General features: G+C 40.6%; 1 protein-coding gene across 2 annotated transcripts; it reads left to right on the top strand.

Moving 5' to 3' along the window:
* On the top strand, positions 1–23,361 carry LOC123996688 (sterol carrier protein 2-like). 2 transcript variants are annotated; one of them, XM_046300288.1, is made up of 6 exons: positions 1–82; positions 986–1,181; positions 6,594–6,693; positions 11,522–11,651; positions 11,914–11,993; positions 17,622–23,361. In XM_046300288.1, the coding sequence occupies exons 2-6, from the start codon at positions 1,084–1,086 to the stop codon at positions 17,715–17,717; spliced, it is 504 nt and encodes a 167-aa protein (XP_046156244.1). In that variant the 5' UTR covers positions 1–82; positions 986–1,083; the 3' UTR covers positions 17,718–23,361. The 2 variants fall into 2 exon arrangements, with proteins under 2 accessions (XP_046156244.1, XP_046156245.1); XM_046300289.1 differs by lacking the exons at positions 1–82; positions 986–1,181 and adding an exon at positions 5,760–5,889.
* Positions 23,362–24,377: the final 1,016 nt, after the last annotated feature.

The following is a 24,377-nucleotide window of genomic DNA, read 5'->3' on the forward strand; positions in this document are numbered from 1 at the left end:
CAGCGGGGGAACATTACCCACTATAGTTTGTTTCCTATGGCGCACTGCAGAACTTTGTTTACATTTACTGTACTTTGACAAAGTAAGTTTCGTATACATGATTAATCTCACACACAACATAATGATAAATAGTGTACATGTTTGCTATTCAAGGTGATGTTATCCTCATAATAATATGTTTTTATTTTTTTAATTCGGGGTTATTGTAGATCTCTGCCTGACCACAATGTGACAAATAGAAAGGGTTCAAACAAATGTTTTTTGTTACTATTTTCTGAAACGAAAATAGACAACGTTCAGTTTTAGTACAATACTTATACTATACCAGCAGTGGGCAGCATATGCTTGATCGGTGTTTAGTTTGGTCTGGCCACGGCAAGCGTTCGCTCAATGCTGTGCTCCCCCGATCTAAAACAACAGACTGTCACTCGCACCAGTAAGCAGTCGGCAGTAGCAAAACATTGTCTGGCTTACCTCGGCTTGGAAAACTGTTAGCCTATAATTTATGTTGGGCGAGAGAGTAATCAAGCCAGCTTGAGTTTGACGCTCTGCCTTAAATCCTCCCCCACCTGTCCCCAGCAGCAGCCAATGCATCCATCAATTTCCCCTCCCTGGATCCATCCCTCAACCTAGCTCCCTGCCCTAAGAATGTGACTGTTCATTAGACTGATGCGATTTTCTGCTGTTATGTTTGCCTCCATTCTGCAGATTACAAACGGGTCGACCTGGCCTGTGCATAAACAGCAGTGTCATTTGCTAACACCCCTGCCCCCACGTCCTCTCACATAGCCTATCGATCCCAACACTCTTAGAAAAAAGGTGCTCTGCAGAAATATATAGGGTTCTTTAGTTTATTCCACAGGATTCCTATTTGATTCAGCCATGCCTCATTGCCCTTCCAACATTTCCTAATCTCCCACCCCTTCTAATGTGACTAACCCCGATCTCTTTTTCCCCTGCCCCGCTACAACATTTCTCTCTGCAGTCAGTCACTGAGTCTGAAGTGCTAAAGGATCTCTTTAAATTTGACCCCCAAAAACCATCTGGCGACTCCGGGATGCTGGCCTTCTAGGCAGAGTTGCAATGAAGAAGCCATATCTCAGACTGGCCAATAAGAAGAAAAGATTAAGATGGGCAAAAGAACACAGACACTGGACTCTGAGAGGAACTCTGCCTAGAAGGTCAGCATATCTGTCGCCTCTTCACTGTTGACGTTGAGACTGGTGTTTTGCGGGTACTATTTAATGAAGCTGCCAGTTGAGGACTTGTGAGCTGTCCGTTTCTCAAACTAGACACTCGATTGTACTTGTCCTCTTGCTCAGTTGTGCACCGGGTCCTCCCACTCCTCTTTTTATTCTGGTTAGAGACAGTTTGCTCTGTTCTCTGAAGGGAGTAGTACACAGCTTTGTACAAGATCTTCAGTTTCTTGGCAATTTCTCGCATGGAATAGCCTTCATTTCTCAGAATATGAATAGACTGACAAGTGTTAGAAGAAAGATATTTGTTTCTGGCCATTTTGAACCTGTAATCAAACCCACAAATGCAGATGCTCCAGATACTCAACTAGTATAAAGAAGGCCCGTTTTATTGCTTCTTTAATTAGGACAACAGTTTTCAGCTGTGCTAACATAATTGCAAAAGTTTTTTTTAATGATCAATTAGCCTTTTAAAATGTTAAACTTGGATTAGCTAACACAATGTGCCATTGGAACACAGGAGTGATGGTTGCTGATAATGGGCCTCTGTACGCATATGTAGATATTCCATTTAAAATCAGCCGTTTCCAGCTACTATAATCATTTACAACATTAACAATGTCTACACTGTATTTATGATACATTTTATGTTATTTTAATAGATAAAACATTTGCTTTTCCTTCAAAAACAAGGACATTTCTAAGTGACCCCAAACTTTTGAACGGTAGTGTATATAAATATAGGACAATACACATCACGACTAGAGAGACAACACAACACTACATAAAGAGAGACCTAAGACAACAACATATCAAGGCAGCAACACAGCATGGTAGCAACACAACATGGTAGCTGCAAAAAACATGGTACAAACATTATTGGGCACAGACAACAGCACAAGGGAAAGAAGGTAGAGACAACAATACATCACGCAAAGCAGCCCCAACTCAGTAAGAGTGCCCATGATTGAGTTTTTGAATGAAGAGATTGAGATAAAACTGTTCAGTTTGAATGTTTTTTGCAGCTCGTTCCAGTTGTTAGCTGTAGCGAACTGAAAAGATGAGTGATCCAGGGATGTGTGTGCTTTGGGGACTTTTAACAGAACGTGACAGGCAGAACGGGTGTTGTATTTGGAGGATGAGGGCTGCAGTAGATATCTCAGAGAGTGGGGAGTGAGGCCTAAGAGTTAAAAAAAGAAAAAAAGAAGCATAAACCAGTGGGTCTTGCGACAGGTATGTAGAGATTATAGAGTGCTGTGGTGTGTCCTATAAGGAGCATTGGTGGCAAATCTGATGGCCGAATTGTAAAGAACATCTAGCCGCTCAAGAGCACCCTCCTTACCTGCCGATCTATAAATTATGTCTTCGTAATCTAGCATGGGTAGGATGGTCATCTGAATCAGGGTTAGTTTGGCAGCTGGGGTGAAAGAGGAGCGATTACGATAGAGGAAACCAAGTATAGATTTGACTTAGCCTGCAGCTTTGATATGTGCTGAGAGAAGGACAGTGTACTGTCTAGCCATACTCCCAAGTACTTGTATGAGGTGACTACCTCAAGCTTTAAACCATCAGAGGTAGTAATCACACCTGTGGGGAGAGGGGCATTCTTCTCACCAAACCACATTACCTTTGTTTTGGAGGTGTTCCGAACCAGGTTAAGGGTAGAGAAAGCTTGTTGGACACTAAGAAAGCTTTGCTGTTGAGTATTTCACAAAACATCCGGGGAGGTGCCAGCTGAGTATAAGACTGTATCATCTGCATATAAATGGATCTGCATATACTGCATGAGCTATGCTGTTGATGTAAATTGAGAAGAGAGTGGGGCCTAGGATTGAGACTTTGGGGTACTCCCTTGGTGACAGGAAATGGCTGAGACAGCAGATTTTCTGACTTTATACACTGCACTCTTTGAGAGATGTAGTTATCAAACCAGGCCAAAGACCCCTCAGAGACACAAATACTCCTTAGCCGGCCCACAAGAATGGAATGGTCTACCGTATCAAAAGATTTGGCCAAGTCAATAAAAATAGCAGCACAACATTGCATAGAACCAAGGGTGACATCATTGAGGACCTTTAAGGTTGCAGTGACACATCCATAACCTAAGTGGAAACCAGATTGCATACCAGAGAGAATACTATTGACATCAAGAAAGCCAGTCAGTTAATTATTGACAAGTTTTCCAACACTTTTTATAAACAGGGCAAAATAGAAATAGGCCTATAACAGTTAGGATCAGCTTGATCTCCCCCTTTTTAAGTAAAGGACAAACCGTGGCTGCCTTCCAAGCAATGGGAACCACCCCAGAAAGGTGAGACATGCTTGGCAATGATAGGGGCAGCAACCTTAAAGAAGAAAGGGTCTAAACCATCTGACCCAGATGTTTTTTTGGGGTCAAGTTTCAGGAGCTCCTTTAGCACCTCGGACTCAGTGACCACCTGCAAGGAGAAACTTTGTAGCGGGGCAGGGGAAAAAGAGGGAGAAGCATCGGGGATAGTCACATCAGAAGGGGTGGGAGATGAAGAAATGTTGGACAGGCAAGGAGGTATGGCTGAGTTAAATAGGAGTCCTGACTTAATGAAGTGGTGATTAAAGAGCTCAGACATGTGCTTATTGTCAGTAACAACCACATCATCAACATTAAGGGACATGGGCAGCTGTGAGTAGGATGGTTTATTCTCCAGGTCCTTAACTGCTTCCCAGAACTTCTTGGGGGGATACAAATGATCTTGACAACTATCGCCCCATTTCAAGACTATTTTCTTTTGGTAAGATTCTTGAATCCTTGGATAATGTACAATTGTGTTCCTTTTTTCTGATAATTGTATTCTTAATATAAACCAATCAGAGTTTAGTCCTGGGCATAGTACTACTACAGAAACCACACTAGTTGTTAATGATCTTGTCAATGCCGTGGATGCTAAAAAGAGCAGTGCTGCCTTTTTGTTCATTGACCTGTCAAAGGCGTTTGACACTGTTGATCATTCTGTTTTGCTGAAGAAATGATCAAGAATATGCCTGGGATATACAGTCTGTTTATGGTTTCAGAATGATCTTAGCGACAGAACTCAAACCATCTCGAAAGATTAATCTAAATTTCTTGAGATTCAAAAAGGTATTTTCCTCAGGGTTCGATTTTGGGTAAATTATTTTTCACTTTGTATATTCATGACATAGTAAACGCTGTTAATACTTGTAACATTCATGTCTATACAGATGACACAGTTTTGTTTTCCTGTGCCACCTCAGCGCAGCAGGCCATTCATGAACTTCAGCATGAATTTGATTCAATTCAGAAATCACTTACAGATCTTAAATTTGTGGTAAATACAAGTAAAACCAAGCTCATGCTGTTCTCTAGGTCACAAAATGTTGACCCTGAGTACCTGCATATTTGCGCTATAAATGGAGCCCAACTTGAGCTTGTTTCTCAATATAAGTACCTGGGTGTCTGGACTGATGACAAGTTATCCTTCGTAACACATACAAAATCTGACTAAGAAGCTAAGATCCAAGATTGTTTTTTATATAGAAATAAATCATGCCTTGGTATTACAAATAGGAGAAAGATTGTTCAAACAAAACTTCTCCCTGTATTGGATTTTGGTGATATTGCTTACATGCATGCGGCAACCTCTGCTTTAAAACCCTTGGACACAGTCTACCATCCAGCAATACGTTTTTATCACTGGGGACAATTTTAGGACTCATCATTGCAGTCTGTATAACAATGTGGGATGGACCTCTCTGTCTGTAAAAAGAGAGCCGCATTCTCTTTTATTTATTTACAAATCTGCAGAGTTCACTGCAGTTGGATGTGCTGGTGCCACTCAGTCAGTTAAAATGATTGATTGAGGACCTCTATGTAATTGAATGTGATTGCTTTTATTAAATGTTTATTTTTGTTTGTTTTATACACGTGTATGTTTTAATAGTCTGTTTTTTTATGTGTACAGGGCTCTCTTGTGAAATAGAGTTTTAATCTCAATGTGACTCCTTGATTGAATAAAGGTTAAATAAAACAAAAATCGGTGCCTTTTGTAATAAGCACCCATTCAAATACAATATACATTCGTTGTTCAGACACATCACAACAGTGAAATAAATAATGCATCTATCTTAAACATAGCAAGGCTTATCATTGGTTAAATTAGGGGTTTACGACAGAATAATATTGCACATGTGTGATTTGAATAGCCCAACTTTTTAAATTGTGGATAAAAAAATCTTCGCCTCCAAGAACTGTAGAGTGCTGCACTAAAGATCAAATCATCACCCTCTCAGCTATCGTCATGTAGGGTCTTGCGAAGGAATTTCGGGTAGCTAGCTATAAAGTGGGTTCACAACCATAGAGAATTGTAGAGGCCAAAAGACGTTTGAGTACGGGCAGGGCCATTGAGGGCTTCCACCATTTTAATGTAGTTAACCGGGTGAGACTTTCAACTTCATTCCCTCTTGGTGGGGTCATCAGGAGGGATCAGCTAATCGTGAAGAAGAAAATGTACTACTTTAAAATGGAGATTGCCAGCGCCATTGAGGCAATGATTTCACAGACGCTATAAGGTTAGATACAAAAAGGAGTCCCCTATCTATCTCTATGTTCACAACAGCAGGCAGAGTTGCACACCAGCTGTGTCGGCCTCTGAACAATGGTTGTTTCACATAACAAAATGCGCGAATCGCAGGTTGTAAGGTGAGATACTTGGGGTTAGTAAAATTATCACAGCCCTTTAATTGCCACTCGTTACCTCAAATTATTCATCTGGTTCGGGTCACCCTTGTGAAATGCAAGGTGTAAAGTTAGCTTGATTAGCTAGCTTATTAAAAACAATGACATTACTGTTAGCAGCTAACTTACTGCTGTGCTAACACCTGACTTGTGCAATACTTACCGGAAAATGACCACCACCCGATATAAAAAAAAAACTCTTGCCAACCTGACGTGGATTCAATAGGAATATAATACATCTTAATTTATCCATTTGCTTGCAGGTTATTAATTTTAACGCACTGGCATTACTTTCATCAAATTGCATTTAGATGTCTAAAGCTTCAGATAAGTCTAATTATGTAATCAAATCAGAGCCAAGCCCTTTCTACAATTAAAATCAGACATGTTTTCTGCTCTCTGCATTTGAACTGCGCTCACTGATAATTAGACTAGTTGAAAGACAACGCCATCATATTGTGACTGAGGCAAGAGCCTTATGAGGACTCTTAGTACGCCTGTGTAATATAGCCCCATCCTATTAGTCTTTTGCCTAGCGTCGTGTTTAAGACTACCATGCTAGTTCTCTTCTCTCCTGCTGAAAAATCCTAATGATTTTGTTATAGTTGTGCCTCACAGGCGATGTATGGCATGCTGTCAATTGTGTGTGGTTTCTCTGTGTGTCTCAGCTCTCAGAGGATCCAGTCAGTTAACACCAATGCAGAGCGTACCCTGGAGGGCTTCAAGGCCCATGCAGTCTTCCAGGAGATCACCAAGAAGCTGGAGGAGGTATCTTCATTCATTTATGTGTGCTATTTGTTTCAGGTGTCATGTATTGCAGTTAACGCTACAAACCCACATCCTGTTTTCACATGAAAATGCTTAGACCTCTTTTTGATCCTTTTCACAGAAAAGGTCACAAAAATATTGTGACCTCTGACCATTTCCTCCACAGTACAGCCATAGAATGAGGGTTCATTTTTTAGGTTGTTTTCAATAAAACATTACAATAAGTTCGATTTGGCTGCTGGCGGGCAAGTAGACCCCCAGCTATATGTCAGAGAGTATTTGGCAGTACATTCAACTGGCCTCACAACCGCAGACCACGTGTAACCACTCTAGCCCAGGACCTCCACATCCGTCTTCTTCACCTGTGGGATCGTCTGAGAAGAAGCAGTGCTGAGGAGTATTTCTGTCTGTAAAAAATAATAATAATTCTGATTGGCTGGCCCTGGCTCCCCAGTGAGTGGACCTGGTCCCAAGTGGGTTGGCCTATGCTTTCCCAGGCCCACCCATGACTGTGCCCCATCCCAGTCATGTGAAATCCAAAGGTTAGGGCCAAATTAATTTATTTCAATTAAATGAATTCCTTCTATGAACCGTAACTTAGTAAAGTATTTGAAATTGTTGAATGTTGCGTTTTTGTTCAATATACATGCTTTTCATGATCAGTAAACATCAATAATCATGTCATTTCACATATGTGAAGGTACCTATCCATTTGACATGTAGCTAGTTAAGCAAACATCATTTAGCTTGCTTCATCAGAGATTACAGAAGATTGCAAAGGAAAAGATTATCAGCTAACAGTACCACGGCAAATGCTCCCTTCTGCTGTAAGACCGTCAGAGCCCACAAAAGATGAGAAATTAACCTAAACCACTCATAGTTGTCAGGTGTAGGCCACTTTTATTTTCTATCGCTAATTGTTTCAGATGGACTACATATTTATTAATTGGATGGTTCTCCCATTGATCAGGTTCCCACCTAAAAATATCTGAGCATTTGGATTGACTAAGATCATGTTTAAAAAATATATGGATGAGCTAGTTAACAAGATGAGATTTAAAGGGGGCTTCTTTTTTAGAAATTAATCTTGACTCCCTAAATAGCAGGAAGCAGATTGTACAGCCAGCATTCCTGCCAGTTCTTGATTATGGTGACACAATTTACCAGATTGCAGCAGAAAGAGACCCTGGTCTCAATGGTGACACAATGTATAAATAAAGTTTAAAAAAATATATATATATATATACAAAAATATACAATTAATGGTGGCCAATATTGAGAGATCTCATAAGGCTACCCTCACATATCTGATCATGAAAGACATGCAGTTACTTGCTGTATAACTGATGATCTAAATGTGCGCCATTGATTTGCATAGAATAATCAGAAATGTGTAGGTCTGGCCATGCTCTTTAAGAGGTGATAATATTACAACCAAATAGTTAACATTGATTTAATTTCCTTGAAAATGGCACTGAGTTGTAAATGGTTTAAGCAGAGCTGTGGGTCTCCTTGCTCACAAGCAGGCAAATCGAACACGCTACACCTTATTGTGACGTTACATTGAAAATGACCTATTGATCTTTCGACTTTGACTGTAGCACACTTGGATTCATTCTCGGAAACAGGTGTTTTCCCTCATCATACAATAACAAGGTTTCCATCCATGACGGATAAAAAAAATGTAATGACAGGCCTGATGTTGACAAAACACAATAAGCTAGACACGGTGGGATATTTTTCTGTCGGTGCAATTATGCGAGAAATGAGTTTATGCGCAAATATTGATATAAAACCCTACCGAAGTAAACTTGAAGTCACGTGATGACATGTTGTGTGGTCTTCCCAGTACCACTCATCGGGAAAGCATGCAGTTTATTAGGCTACATATAAAATAAGTTATGATGAACTTCACAGGGTGGTGAAAGTGCAAGGCAATGAGCTTGATGCTCCTTTCCAATAAATATCGAGGGTCTTATTCTGGTGACATGATCTTCGATGCTTGGCTGCCATATGACAAAATAATATTGCTATTTTGTCCATAATAATCTCATCATGGATGTTATACTTGCGCTCTTGGCTAGAACGCATGTGCCGATACCGGAGTGGGCACATTTGCTATTAAACGCAACATAGAGTTGAAAATGTGATGGAAACCCATTTTAACTAGTATTTTTTTTATTCAGTACATGGGAATTTTCTCACAAAAGGTATTTTTATGTGCACTACATCATCAAGCACAGTCTCAAGCAGGGTAGGGGCGGCAGGGTAGCCTAGTGGTTAGAGAGTTGGACTAGGAACCGGAAGGTTGCAAGTTCAAACCCCTGATCTGACAAGGTACAAATCTGTCGTTCTGCCCCTGAACAGGCAGTTAACCCACTGTTCCTAGGCCGTCATTGAAAATAAGAATTTTTTCTTAACTGACTTGCCTGGTTAAATAAAGGTTAAAAAAATAAAAATAAAAGTCAATTTGATGGAAACAAATCTCTGGTGGGAAAATGCACATTGTTTTTTTTGCGGAGTTTAGAATACTCTCAATCTGTCACCAATTGGATGGAAATCTAGCTCATGATATAAGTTGTTATGCTGTTTGAATCAATCAGATAAATGGTTCTGCACTCTAAAGTTGTGTGTTAATTTGCAGCTGCTCTGCTTCTGACCTCACTACTATAAACATCACAAGCTGGATGATGACAGAACTCTCTCTCCACCTGTCACTCTTTAATTTCTCTCTTTCTCTCTTTTCTCCCTCTCTTTCTCTCTCTCGCCTTAACTCAGCCTAGCCAGCAGTGAACAGCAGTCTGTTAGGTCCAAAATACACGACTAGATGTCTATTATACATAGAGTACCAGTCAAAGGTTTGGACACACCTACTTATACACATGGAATCAAGTAGTACCCACAAAATCCAAATATATTTTATATTTGAGATTCTTCAAAGTAGCCACCCCTTTGCCTTGATAACAGCTTTGCATTCTCTTAACCAGCTTCATGAGGTAGGCATCTGGAATGCTTTTCCAACAGTCTTGAAGGAGTACCCACATATGCTGAGTACTTGTTGGCTGCTTTTCCTTCACTCTGCGGTCCAACTCATCCCAAACTATCTCAATTGGGTCAGGTGATTGTGGAGGCCAAGTCATCTGATGCAGCACTCTACCCACCTTGGTCAAATAGCCCTTACACAGCCTGGAGGTGTGTCTTGGGTCGTTGTCATGTTGAAAAACAAATGATTGTCCCGCTAATCGCAAACCAGATGAGATGGCGTATCACTGCAGAATGCTGTGGTAGCCATGCTGGTTAAGATTGCCTTGAATTCTAAATTTATTACAGACAGTGTCACCAGCACCATCACACCTCCTCCTTCATGCTTCACGGTGGGAACCATACATGTGGAGATCATCCGTTCACCTGCTCTGAATCTCACAAAGACACGGGTGTTGTATCCAAAAATCTCACATTTCGACTCATCAGACCACAGGACTGATTTTCACCGGTCAAATGTCCATTGCTTGTGTTTCTTGGCCCAAGCCAGTCTCTTCTTCCTATTGGTGTCCTTTAACAGTGGTTTATTTGTAGCAATTCAACCGTGAAGGCCTGATTCACGCAGTCTCCTCTGAACAGTTGATGTTGAGATGTGTTTGTTAATTGAACTCTGTGAAGCATTTATTTGTCTTGCGATTTCTGAGGCTGGTAACTCTAATGAACAATTCCTCTGCAGCAGAGGTAACTCTGGGTCTTCCTTTCCTGTGGCGGTCCTCATTAGAGCCAGTTTCATCATAGTGCTTGCTGGTTTTTGCAAATGCACTTGAAGAAACTTTTAAAGTTCTTGAAATATTCTGTATTGACTGACCTTCATGACCTTCATGTCTTAAAGTAATGATGGATTGTTGTTTTTGTTTGCTTATTTGAGCTGTTCTTGCCATAATATGGACTTGGTCTTTTACCAAATAGGGCTATCTTCTGTGTACCACCCCTACCATGTCACAACACTACTGATTGACTGAAACAAATGAACTTCTAACAAGGCACACCTGTTAATTGAAATGCATTCCATGTGCTGGTTGAGAGAATGCCAAGAGAGGGAAAAGCTGTCATCAAGGAAATGGTGGCTACTACTAAAATATATTTAGATTTGTTTAACACTTTTTTTTGGTTACTACATGTGTTATTTCATAGTTTTGATGTCTTTACTATTATTCTACAATGTAGAAAATAGTAAAAATAAAGAAAACCCTTGAATAAGTAGGTGTCAACTTTTGACTGGTACTGTATATAGACAGGATTAAATGTAACTAAACTAGTCTGCAACTCTTTCGACTCTGGATGTGTGACATCATCTCCACTCAAGGAGGTTTTCCTCTGTTGTCCTACTTTTAGATTTTCCATCCTTGTGTAAGTCTGTCTGGCAGCAGTGGTGCGGTGCTCTCTGGTTCCCATTAGGATCTTTCTCTGTGTTTTGGCATTATGTTATTCCACTGCTATGTATCTGATTATCCACAGAATAATACAATATTACAGGGAGAAAAAAAAATCCTTGTTAGACATGTTCAGAAAATGGTTGTCCAGTAGCCTAATTGATCGTTAATTTAAGAGTAGCATGTCTGTGTTTTCAGTGTGGTTTCAGTGAATGATTTGTTATTTTATTGATTTTATAAAGCACATGGATAAAAAAGATTGTTTAACTGGATGTGAATTGTTTTGTTTAGGTGAATAAGAAAAATATTTTGTGTCCTTCGTCTTTGGATATGACGATATAAACAGCTTGTGTTATTGATGAACACAGTACTTATTATCCTAATTGTTATGACTACCTTGTATTTCTCTGTAGGATGGGGAGTCATTTGTGAAGAAGATTGGAGGGGTGTTTTCCTTTAAGGTGAAGGATGGTCCGAATGGTCAGGAAGCGACCTGGATAGTGGACGTGAAGAATGGCAAGGGTTGCGTTCACAATGACACAGGTAAGAAAAGCAAGGGCCGCATCCACAACGACAGGTCAGAATTAGTGGTTTGGTCCACATTGAGAGTGAGAATGTAAATGAGCTGAATTCACAAAGAAACGCGTGGAGGGGAAATATCTAGTTGTATTCTCACAGGCTGTATCATGATTTTTGTGGTTTTCAATGTACAGTATTTTATAATCAATAAACAAGTGTTTTTTTTTCTCTCGCTATAATTCTCTCTTCCTTCATCTACCCTTCCTCTCCTTTGACCTCTTTCTAGCAAAGAAAGCAGACTGCACCATTTCCATGTCAGATGCAGACCTGCTGGCCTTGATGACAGGGAAAATGAACCCACAGACAGTAAGTATTGGCCTTGATTTGAGGGAGTTAATACTCTGTATTTCAGTCAGTCTCATGGTTATAACCTGGCACATGGACCTCACCAGGACCTGACTTTTGGGGCTTTAGCCCAAATGATTTTGGGTCAGCCCCGAAACTTTTGCTCTGCTGCGATGGTGTAAAAAAAGAAAAAAATGGTTGTCAACTGCATGCAGAATTTAGTTTGTAGAGCTGTGGTAACGTGAAACTCCCAAAGTTATTCAAACATTATAAACAAGGGTGTAGTGCTGCCGGTGAGCAGCGGAGGGACGTTCTGCCACTTCTCAGAATGGTGTGGTGTCTCTTAAGATCACTTAATGATTAATTTGTACTCTACACAGCAAACCAACTATAATAGCATAGATAATGTCAGGCTACTGTTAGACCAAAAACACCATGTCATTTCTTATGACAATTTAGGATGATTGTGCTGAAATGTTGCTTTTCTTCTCTCGTGTACTCTGAGTCCACCATAGGTCAGTCAATGGTTAATTGTGAAATAAGGTATGCTAGGTAACAAGCTTCACTGATTGACTGACTTCATAGACTCTTGCTATGGGGCCCAGCAGATCTTTATTATCCTGGTCCCAGACCCGTTTGTGCTGTTTGTCATGACAACCACCATATATAGGACTTGGCCGGACAGCAGAAACAGATCTGGGAACAGGTCTTCATGGCTCCTTTAGAGGTGGCTTCCTTCTTCCTTGGCCTCCATGCACACCTGTTTGTCCATCCATTAAAGGGACCTGGGGGGGGGAAGGCAAAGGTATTTGTATTTATTATGGATCCCCATTAGTTCCTGCCAAGGCAGCAGCTACTCTTCCTGGGGTCCAGCAAAATTAAGGCAGTTTATACAATTTAATTAAAATCATTACATTCACAGATTTCACAACACCCTGTGTGCCCTCAGGCCCCTACTCCACCACTACCACATATCTACAATATCCATGTGTGCCTATGTTATCGTGTGTGTATGCATATGTCTGTGCCTATGTTTGTGTTGCTTCACAGTCCCTGCTGTTCCATAAGGTGTATTTTTATCTGTTTAAAAATAATCTAATTTTACTGATTGCATCGATTACTTGATGTGGAATAGAGTTCCATGTAGTCATGGCTCTATGTAGTACTGTGCATAGAACTCCCATAGTCTGTCATCGAGTTGGGGACTGTGAAGAGACCTCTTGTGGGGTATGCATGGGTGTCCGAGCTGTGCGCCAGTAGTTCAAACAGACAGCTCGGTACATTCAACATGTCAATACCTCTCATAAATACAAGCAGTGATGAAGTCAATCTCTCCTCCACTTTAAGCCAGGAGAGATTGACATGCATATTATTATTAGCTCTCTGTGTACATCCAAGGGCCAGCCACGCTGCCATGTTCTGAGCCAATTGCAATTTTCCTAAGTCCCTTTTTGTGGCACCTGACCACATGACTCAACAGTAGTCCAGGTGTGACAAGACTATGGCCTGTAGGACCTGCCTTGTTGATAGTGTTGTTAAGAAGGCTGAGCATCGCTTTATTATGGACATACTTCTCCACATTCTTAGCTACTGTTAAATTAATATGTTTTGGCCATGACAGTTTACAATCCAGGGTTACTCTAGGCAGTTTAGTCATCTCAACTTGCTCAATTTCCACATTATTTATTAGAAGATTTAGTTGAGGTTTATGGTTTAGTGAATGTTTTGTCCCAAATACAATTCTTTCAGTTTTAGAAATATTTAGGACTAACTTATTCCTTGCAGTCCACTCTGAAACTAACTGCAACTCTTTAAGTGTTGCAGTAATATCAGTCGCTGTAGTAGCTGACATGAATAGTGTTGAGTCATCGCATACAGACACAAAAGAACACCCTCTGTTCTACTGGGTTCCCAGAGGAACAGACGGGGCATGAGCCTCCTAACAAATGCTCAACTTAAAAGAGCCTATTATTCTTATTGTTTTGGTAATTGGGACATGTTCTGTAATAAAAAAATAATGGGTTCAATATGAGTAAGGCTGCGGTCAACGTCTGGTTAATGTCCATGTTATTTTACTTTTCATTTGCTCGGCGTGTAGGTATGTGTTATTGAGTGGAATTTCTTTTACCATGTTGTAGTATGCAAACTCAGCTCTTATTTTGTGTTGCCTTGCGCTGTATGTATGGTCAGTTCATAGTGACCTTCATTGTACAATGATGTCATACTTGTTACTATTCTCTATTATTATTTTCCAGAAGGTTGTTTTGACCATGAGTCTATTTCTTCTTCTTCTATGCTCGGTTTATACAAAGCCTCTTTTATAACAGAGGATATGTGTCTTTGGAACTAAGGACACCTTCAAGGCTTCTGTTACCATGTGTCCGTTGAGTTCTGTACTCGCTTTAGTTTCTTTTCATACAAATGTCAAGACTCAGTCATGATTTCCATCCTACAAGCGGAATGTGGGGGACAGAGTCACTGTGCCACTGCTGGCTGCCACACATGACACAGTCAGTCCTCAGCCCTCCTTTAAGCCCATCTGGTCTGTAGAGCCTCCTCTTCCTGCTCCTCCTCCTGCTGTCCCACTTTCCACTCTGACATTAATCTCCACTTTAACTCTTTAAACCAGGCAGGAGCACACACTACTGGAGTGAAACGCAGAATCAGGAATAATTTCCATTCGTTTTGTTTTCCAACCAGCTCAAGAATACTATTTCCCTGCTTTGTTGACTGCAGGGGGATTTACTTTCCACAAAATGGAGTCCCCCTGCACTTTGACTAAGGGGCTGCACTTTGACAAAGAATAGTTTGGAGAGATGAATTGTGTGTGCAAGATACAGTTGAAGTCGGAAGTTTACATACACTTAGGTTGGAGTCATTAAAACTTGTTTTTCAACCACTCTACAAATTTCTTGTTAACAAACTATAGTTTTGGCAAGTCGGTTAGGGCATCTACTTTGTGCATGACACTAGTAATTTTTCAATCAATTGTTTACAGACAGATTATTTCACTTAACTCACTGTGTCGCAATTCCAGTGGGTCAGAAGTTTACATACACTAAGTTGACTGCCTTTAAACAGCTTGGAAAATTGGCTTCTAAATGGCTTTAGAAGAATCTGATTGACATCATTTGAGTCAATTGTAGGTGTACCTGTGGATGTTTTTCAAGGCCTACCTTCAAACTCAGTGCCTCTTTGCTTGACATCATGGGAAAATCAAAAGAAATCAGCCAAGACCTCAGAAAGATAATTGTAGACCTCCACAAGTCTGGTTCATCCTTGGGAGCAATTTCCAAACGCTTGAAGGTACCACGTTCATCTGTACAAACAATAGTACGCAAGTATAAACACCATGGGACCACGCAGCTGTTATACCGCTCAGGAAGGAGACTCGTTCTGTCTCCTAGAGATGAAGGTACTTTGGTGGGAAAAGTGCAAATCAATTCCAGAACAACAGCAAAGGACCTTGTGAAGATGCTGGAGGAAACATGTGCAAAGGTATCTATATCCACAGTAAAACGAGTCCCATATCGACATAACCTGAAAGGCTGCTCAGCAAGGAAGAAACCACTGCTCCAAAATCGCCATAAAAAAGGTTGTTTGCAACTGCACATGGAGACAAAGATCGTAGTTGTTTGAGAAATGTCCTCTGGTCTGATGAAACAAAAATAGAACTGTTTGGCCGTAATGACTATCATTGTGTTTGGAGGAAAAAGGGGAAGGCTTGCAAGCCAAAGAACACCATCCCAACCGTGAAGCATGGGGGTGGCAGCATCATGTTGTTTGGGTGCTTTGCTGCAGGAGGGACTGGTGCACTTCACAAAATAGATGACATCATGATGAGGGAAACATCTCAAGACATCAGTCAGGAAGTTAAAGCTTGGTCGTAAATGGCCACAAAACTACCTCCGTATTTCCATTAATTTGTATGGGTTACCATCAGACGAGTCCCGTGCCACTTGTGGGTGAACACCATCGGGTTTGTGAGAGTCATCTTTCCATTGTGTTCATATTAGTTTGTAAGCCAAACCGTTCGGACTCTGCAGACATTTCCCTGAGAAGACTGATTTTTCAGGATGTCTCATGATCTGACAAACACCGCTGTAGCTCGGTCACCTTCCACCGCCGATGCGGAAGGCCGACATAGCTGAAAACTGTAGTTCTGATTAAAGAAGCAATAAAACTGCCCTTCTTTGACTAGTTGAGCACCGGGTCCTCCCACTCCTGTTTATTTTCTGGTTAGAGCCAGTTGGCGCTGTTCTGTGAAGGGTGTATTTACGAGATCGATTTACGAGATCTTCAGTTTCTCAGAACAAGAATAGACTGATGAGTTCCAGAAGAAAGTCCTTTGTTTCTGGCCATTTTGAGCCTGTAATCGAACCCACAAATGCTGATGCTCCAGATACTCAACTACTCTAAAGAAGGCCAGTTTTATTGCTTCTTAAATCAGAACAACTGTTTTCTGCTGTGGTAACATAATTGCAAAAGGGTTTTCTAATGATCAATTAGCCTTTTAAAATGATAAACTTGGATTAGCTAACACAACGTGCCGTTGGAACACAGGAGTGATGGTTGCTGATAATGGGCCTCTGTAAAATGGGCCTCTGTAAAAATCAGCCGTTTCCAGCTACAATAGTCATTTGCAACATTAACAATGTCTGCGCTGTATTTCTGATACAGGGTCTCCAGGAAATCACAGACTGCAAAAAAGAACCAGCCTCGTCACGGACACCGACGTCACGCTTCCAGACAAACTAAACACCTTCTTTGTCCGCTTTGAGGATAATATAGTGCCACCGTCACAGTCCGCTAACAAGGACTGTGGCCTCTCCTTCTCCGTGGCCGACGTAAGACATTTAAACGTGTTAACCCTCGAAAGGCTGCTGGCCCAGACGGCCTCCCTAGCCGTGTCCTAAGAGTATGCGTAGACCAGCTGGCTGGTGTGTTTACGCACATATTAAATCGCTCCCTATCCCAGTCTGTCGTCCCCACATGCTTCAAGATGGCTACCATTGTTCCTGTACCCAAGAAGGCAAAGATAACTGAACTAAATTACTACTGCCCCGTAGCACACTTCTGTCATCATGAAGTGCTTTGAGAGGCTAGTCAAGGATCATATCACCCCGACCTTACCCGCCACCCTAGACCCACTTCAGTTTGCATACCGCCCCAAACGGTCCACAGACGATTTAATTGCCATCACACTGGTGCTTCAACAATTTACTGAGTAAAGGGTCTGAATCCTTATGTAAATGTCATATTTCTGTTTTTTTTTATACATTTGCAAAAATGTCTCAACCTTTTTTTGCTTTGTCATTATGGGGTATTGTGTGTGTGTGTGTGTGTGTGTGTGTGTGTGTGTGTGTGTGTATTGATGAGGGGGAAAAAACTATTTGATCCGTTTTAGAATAAGGATGTAACGTTACAAAATGTGAAAAAGTTAGGGGGTCGGAATACTTTCTGAATGCACTGTATAGTTTTTTTATGTGCTCGAGGGCAACGGTGTCTAAAATGGAATTTGTATTTGTGGTCCTGACAACTGGACTTTTTTTGGAACACCATTATTTTTGTCTTAGAGATTTACTGTCAGGGCAAGTTTCTCACTCTCTGTTCTGGTTCTAATGACTGACTCTCTCTTCTGATCCTCAGGCATTCTTCCAGGGCAAGCTGAAGATCACAGGGAACATGGGAATGGCCATGAAGCTCCAGAGTCTGCAGCTCCAGCCAGGCAAAGCCAAGCTGTGAGGTAGAACCTGGGGTGAGGCAGAGGTTACCGCCCTAGCGCTGGTCTAGGATCAGTGCTTCATATCACTATCCTAACCTTAACCACTAGGGGTTACAACAACAAACCTGGTCCAAGACCTGCACTAAAGGGGTAACTTCTACATTTTCTGTAGCTCAACAGCAGCCCCCACCATCCAACTAGTAGTGTGAGGAGGGGGGGGGGGACACACTGTAGGAGGAAACGATGGTAGTAGAGATGGAATGATGGATGGAGAGAAATACTGTTTTCAACATCTACCTCTCTTTCTCTGACCCCCTCTGTCTTTTTCTAATATATTAAGGACCAGAATACATTAGACTAGAGATATACCATAGCGGTGTAGTCTACTCTCTCCAACTGTGTAATTTTATATTTATTCAAACTGATTTATTATGACTCACAGAATATGTTTGTATGATGTCATTAATTGAATCATGCCCCTCCTGTGATTTCTGACCTTTTTCCTCTTTTAAGTTTCATGTGTGTATTGGTAATGGAAATACAATTGCTCTTGACAATTGGGACAGGATGAATCATGTCTTATATGGTCTCAGAGCTGTGCAACACAGTAATTTCTCCCTATTCAGCCTTTGAGAGATGAATGGATAAAACAGTGAAGTGCCTCTCAGGTGTGGAATATTCCCTGGTGTCATGAACAAGTGTAAAAACATTGATACTGTCTCATAATATCAGCTTCATAATATCTAAAACAGGACTGAATGGCTGGACCACTGAATGTTACATTTACATTTGAGTCATTTAGCAGACACTCTTATCCAGAGTGACTTACAGTAAGTAGTGAGTGCATACATTTCCCTACTCTGTTACTGTGTTACTTTCAGCCATGTTGTTATGACTCTGACCATCTGACCCACTGATGATGCTAAAGTGATTTCTACTAAATAAACTTTCTTACTAATAAACACTGAAATAGGTTTGATTCTCCCTCTTTAGAATTGGTTTACTCCTAGATAGGCATGAAGGGTTGGAGGGGGATAGATAGATAGAGGGAGCTACTGATTACAAAGTTTCATAATACCAACCAACTGGGGCCATGCATAGTCCGGAGACTCTTTCTGGACTACTGCTAACCCTGTTTTCTAGGGGCCGAGGGAGGCTGTCTTTCTCTTTTAAGGTTCCATGGTCATGGTAGATTTATGTTGAGGAAGGGGTAACCTAACGTAGCAGGAGTAAAATAAACGCCTGAAACTGGATCCCCTACATACTGGTCTTGACGAGAAGGAAAAAAACTTTCAGGGTATGTCCTCCTCCACACTGTTCAACCAATCCAGTAAATGTGGAGGAGGAGTTAAGATGGAGTGTCGCCTTGTTAACGTCCAAAACATCCATAGGCTCTTTACATTTCCCCTGAACTGGAATATCCGGTTGTTGGGGACGCACGCAGTAGAGGTTAAGGAAGGGGAAACATTGATCAGATGTCTTAAAGTAAAGATTCACCAATTGAATGTTATGTTACCAATTGAATGTTTGAATGTTATGTTATTTTTGTGCATCTCTGGGCGATGTTCTATCGATTCCCTGGGTACTTTCATGTTTTCATGCCGTTGAAGCAGGGTGAAATTTGTCTGGCGTAGCATTAAGATTAAGCCGCTCTCACTACACTGGAAGTTAATAGGGATACGCCTTTTAGATCGCCAAAACATCTATCATACATTTCAGATTTAAATACTGGCTGATGTCATAATGTGGGAGGTTGTCTTCTCTCAAATGAGAGCCATTGATTATATTTTTGCAATATTCCTACCTGGAGAAATGTGTGATTTTAACAGAGGGTCTAACGTATAACTATTTGTCTGACTCTTCAGTCCAGGGTGCATTGCGTGGTGGTGTTGCGAATGTCAGTCTCCACTCTCTGAGGAACATCAATCAGCAGGTTGAACATGGTGAGATTGGCGATTTTACAACTAACTACTTCACATGGTGATATTGACTTTGGTATTATTGTGTAGCCTTGTTTGCTAGTTAGCTACGTAGCTAGCGAGCCAGCCAACCAGCCAGCCCATAGAGAGAGCATTGCTTTGTGGATTTGTGGTCGATTTGAGCTGCAACTGATTTCCACAACAATTTTCACATGTTGCTACCAACATTTGTTCACAGAAATATTATTCTCAAATATTAGTGTTATGTAACACTGTAAATCATAGGAATGTGGTTTTGGAGGAATTTTTCCTTTAAGGCGACCTGTCGGGTTTATTGTGTGAACAGCGGCGATGTGTTGGCAGGAAATAGACAGAAGTTGGTCTCAGGATGTGCAGGCTGGAGGTTTGTCATGCCAGACTCCAAAGTCAAAACGTTTGTAGATATTTGTCGTACAGGAACACTGAAAATCAGCTAAATTCCATGTCTATTGGAATTTTAAAAAGTATCTGTCTACTTTCTGCTTAACACCGGTTATTGAGAGTTTGTTTTCTAGATAGACTCCTGTGCCAGTCAGGGTTGAAACTCAAATGTACAAAGGCATTGTATGAAGGAGCTTTCACACCATTTGTTCAGTTTCCTTTAATTTCGTCTGATGTCACCTAGCCAGGAGGCAGGCAGTTCTTGATCATTGGGGTTATCCTGCCCTACTGCTCTGAGGGTTCTGCTCTCTCTAACAAACCCCATTGACCTGGTTCCTGGTTCTATACACTGCCACACTTTAGTTTTTCTTTTGTAAATGTGAGCAACAGAGCATAAGAGAGAGCGTGCGAGAGTGTGATTACAAAAAAAATCTGTTAACGAGCTTTGACCCATATTCCAATACATACTGCAGAACTGACCTGGCTCTGGCCTGATTTTCTCTCACCGGTCTCTTCTGGGTCCAGCTCTCTTTAGTTGGACTAAAGAGTTGCGAAACTCACTTAGTATAGATACCAAATCAATGACTGTTTTTAGGCCTGTCAAATGTTTCATGTTTTGTAAAGTATTTTGCCTTTTAAGGGACTACATTATTTATAATGAGGAATACCTGGAGAGAATCTGACCACCCTTCAGGGAAATCTATTTTTGACCCTACCCTCCATGAACGCTTGAAACGTGACCCTCCCCTATACCCAAAATAATAATTGAAACATAAAGTGGAGAGTGGAGAACATGCCTAATGTTTACCCTCACTCCTAAGACAGACCAGAGCCTTAGATATGCAATTTTAAAAACTGTTCTTCATTTTGGAAGCATTACATGGCAAAGTAGCCAGAAAGTTGTGTATTCGCCGACTACTGCGGACAAGGGTAGGGGTGAAAATATATCCATTTTAGATTCATGCACTGCTTTTATTATCATCTTATTTGCAGTCTGTGAAAAACTAGCATTTTATGAATGCGTTTCATGCAATTCTACATAATTTCACATGACTGTAGACAACAGAATCTTTTTTAATACCACAACAGAGCAACACTGGAGATGTTTAGATTTTTTACAGGCTATTGTTAAAAAAGAGGATAGTCAAAGTTTGGAACAGTGCTGAAGTTGTCTATCAACTGTAAAAATGTAGCCCAACAGAACCCGTGACAACTGAATCATCTGATCATCATTGAATTCGAGAAAAAGACATGTGTTGTTTTAACACAGCAGCCGCATATCATCAGGTAGGGCTACATACACTCATAACTTTTTTGAAATTGGGAAACTATAATTTTCAAATGTATGTTATTCCATGATATTGTTGTTACAAAATACATTTGTGTTGACTCTGATAAGGGCATGGGAATATAAGAGCATCTGCTAGACTAAATGAACAAACTAGGCATGCATAGCTCACCGCATGATCCTCAAGTTAGACTGGCCAAACTCGTGTTTCTAAAAGTGAATTCAAAGGCACTATATAATGACTGTAAGGCAGTTTTTGTTTCATTATTATTTAATTCGAAGTAACTATTTAAAAAATCTATAAATATTATAGTGGGCAAATGCGAAATGTATAGGTGTGTTGTTGAGGGGCTGTTATGTTGTTGAAATGCTGAGCGCTTCTGCCAGCCTGTAGTGTCACAAATGCTTCACAATTGATTTTCCTAAATGGCAGGCTATAGCCTTGAAATAATACTATAGCCTAAATAATTCATTTTTGTTCCTTCTTGGGCTTTCTGGCTTGCTCCTGACTGATTTGGAGTTAGTATGTTGTAGTAGCTTGTTGAAATGTCAAACGTCAATTGATAGTGACAGAATCAAACATTACTTCCCAAGCACCCATGCGCTGTCCATCTCTGCAGTTGTCGCTTCATAGTAATGTCAGTTATGTAAATGACTAGAATATGGCTTATTGTGAGGTAAATAACTCCGATAAGTAGCTTCGTTATGGGCATTGAAACATATTGTTTATTAAAATCAATTATAGCAGTAGCAAGCTTACCTCCGGTCCTCCTTCCCATTTTCACGCTGTCCCTCTCAAACTGGACAGGACATCAGTAGGCCTAGTCCGTGCGCACAGATATTTCATTCTTTTGACAAATGTTTTTTTGTATTGTTTGAAGAAGCTTTTGACTCACCTCCCGAAGTGCCTCCGTACACAGCACAGTCATTGGTTAGGCAGCACAAAAAGGTTTCACATCAGCAAGAGTAGGGCAGGCCAGGGCTCATGATTGGGAATGCTTTTCCATTGCGGTGTGTAATGCAGTGTAGCCTAGTTTTATATACACCATCCCAGCAGCACAAAAGATTTGGAAGGAAGAACATTTTCTTAGGAATATAACTTTGCTTTTTGCTTCTCCCAGCATGCTCTTCATATAGTCTATAGCCTGTAGGCACACTTGATACTAGGCACACTTGATATTGCTCACCCAGCAGAGAATCAGGGATGAGGGGCACACATCGAGATACTATAATAACCAACTAATTCTCAATCCCTGAGCAATACGACAATCAGTTACAGATTTCAAGACCCTTCCCTGGACTAAAAATAATAATACTAAACCCTCCCCCTGAGTGAAATTGATAAAGCATGACCCTTTTAGGTACAGTAACAATTGTGTACATTTTGACCGCTCCCTGAAGAGGGCTGTTTTTCTAGGCAGGGAGTGTGTCAAATGTTTTGTAACATTAATTTTTCAGGGTTAACTATAACCCACCTGTTTTTGAAATTGTTTTGATATTTTGTTTGAGTGATTAGGAAAATATGAAATAAAAAAAACAGCTTACTTTGCTCTTTCATTTTAGAAAAGTTGTGAAGTGGTGTTGGACAACAATTAAATATTTAAAATGTCAACTTTTAAGTACTCAAACATTTCTATTATCGTATTTGCATAAACAATGCTACTAATATTGTTTACTGTTTTAAATGTAGTAATTACAGAAATTGTACTCATGCCCACACCAAAATGTAAATCTGTGTGGACAGGTGAATATTAGGAAATGTTAAGTATGTAGAGTATGACCTCTATAGCAATTATAGTATGTGGTATAAGGTTATTATTCAGATTTATGGTAGTCGTGACCACTAGTCCCATTCTATGTAATGTTCCATATCCATGAGATTAGAAAGGATATTGTGCATATATTATGTTTATTTAACAGATGTATATAACGTGTTTTAATAAGCCGGGTGTAATTTCTCAGTCATCTAGTTTGCCTATTCAGTGCTCTTGAATAGAGAGACTTTGAAAGAGTGAAATGTAAACAAACTTACAAGAATGAACTGGCCTTTTTGTGCTTTTATTGTAAATTCTCCCTGTAACATTGTACCAATAAATAAAGACGCTAGCTATGTCTAGTCGGCGTAGGCCGTCATTGTAAATAAGAGTTTGTTTTTAACTGACTTGCCTAGTTAAATAAAGGTTACCATATGCTTGTAGAATGTAAAAAGGAGAAATCGCCTTTTAACATAAAGATGGATGGTACATTTTGGAGCCAAATTGCCTTCTTGAAGATTTGTTGTAGGGGTTATCAGATTGCCCCTAATTATCATCTTAATAATATTATTTTTATTTAAATGTAGCCTTTATTTAACTAGGCAAGCCAGTTAAGAACAAATTCTTATTTACAATGACGGCCTAACCCGGACAACGATGGGCCAATTGTTCGCCGCCCTATGAGACTCCCAATCACTGCTGGTTGTAATACAGCCTGGAATCAAACCAGGGTCTGTAGTGACGCCTCTTGCACTGAGATGCAGTGCCTTAGACCGCTGCACCATTCATTGAAGGTGCATAAACACACAGAATATTATCTTATTTTGCCTATAACTTTATAAAAATGCCTTTGTCTTTATGATGTTAATCTTACTAAGCATTGGCCAGCCCTCTCATTTACCCGGCCAGGTGATGTCATTCACTACCATAGCCAATGTAGGTTTCTCCCTGCCAAACAGTTTAATAGGCTGGTACTTTTAAATAGGCTGGTACTTGTATCCTATCTGTGCTGGGAGCTGTGTGGGAGATTGGTTTAACATGGAGGAATACGATGAAGTACAGCAGCACAGCTGAAAAGTGTCTTCACACAGACACACACACAGGCGGTGGAACTTGGAGCCTCTTCCCGTTCAGCTTCAGTGTGGGTGTAAACCAGGCGCGATAGCCAATCTGAGATGTTTTGGTTAAAAAGCCATTTTTAAGACTGGATCCAATTTCACTGAGGACCTTCCAGGAAAGAAGGATTTGCAAGCAATTGATTATGAGTTATGAAGTTCAAAGTTTTTTCCCCCCACATTC

The sequence above is a fragment of the Oncorhynchus gorbuscha genome, linkage group LG15 (genome assembly GCF_021184085.1).
Source record: "Oncorhynchus gorbuscha isolate QuinsamMale2020 ecotype Even-year linkage group LG15, OgorEven_v1.0, whole genome shotgun sequence".
In the NCBI taxonomy this organism is placed as follows: Eukaryota; Metazoa; Chordata; class Actinopteri; order Salmoniformes; family Salmonidae; genus Oncorhynchus; species Oncorhynchus gorbuscha.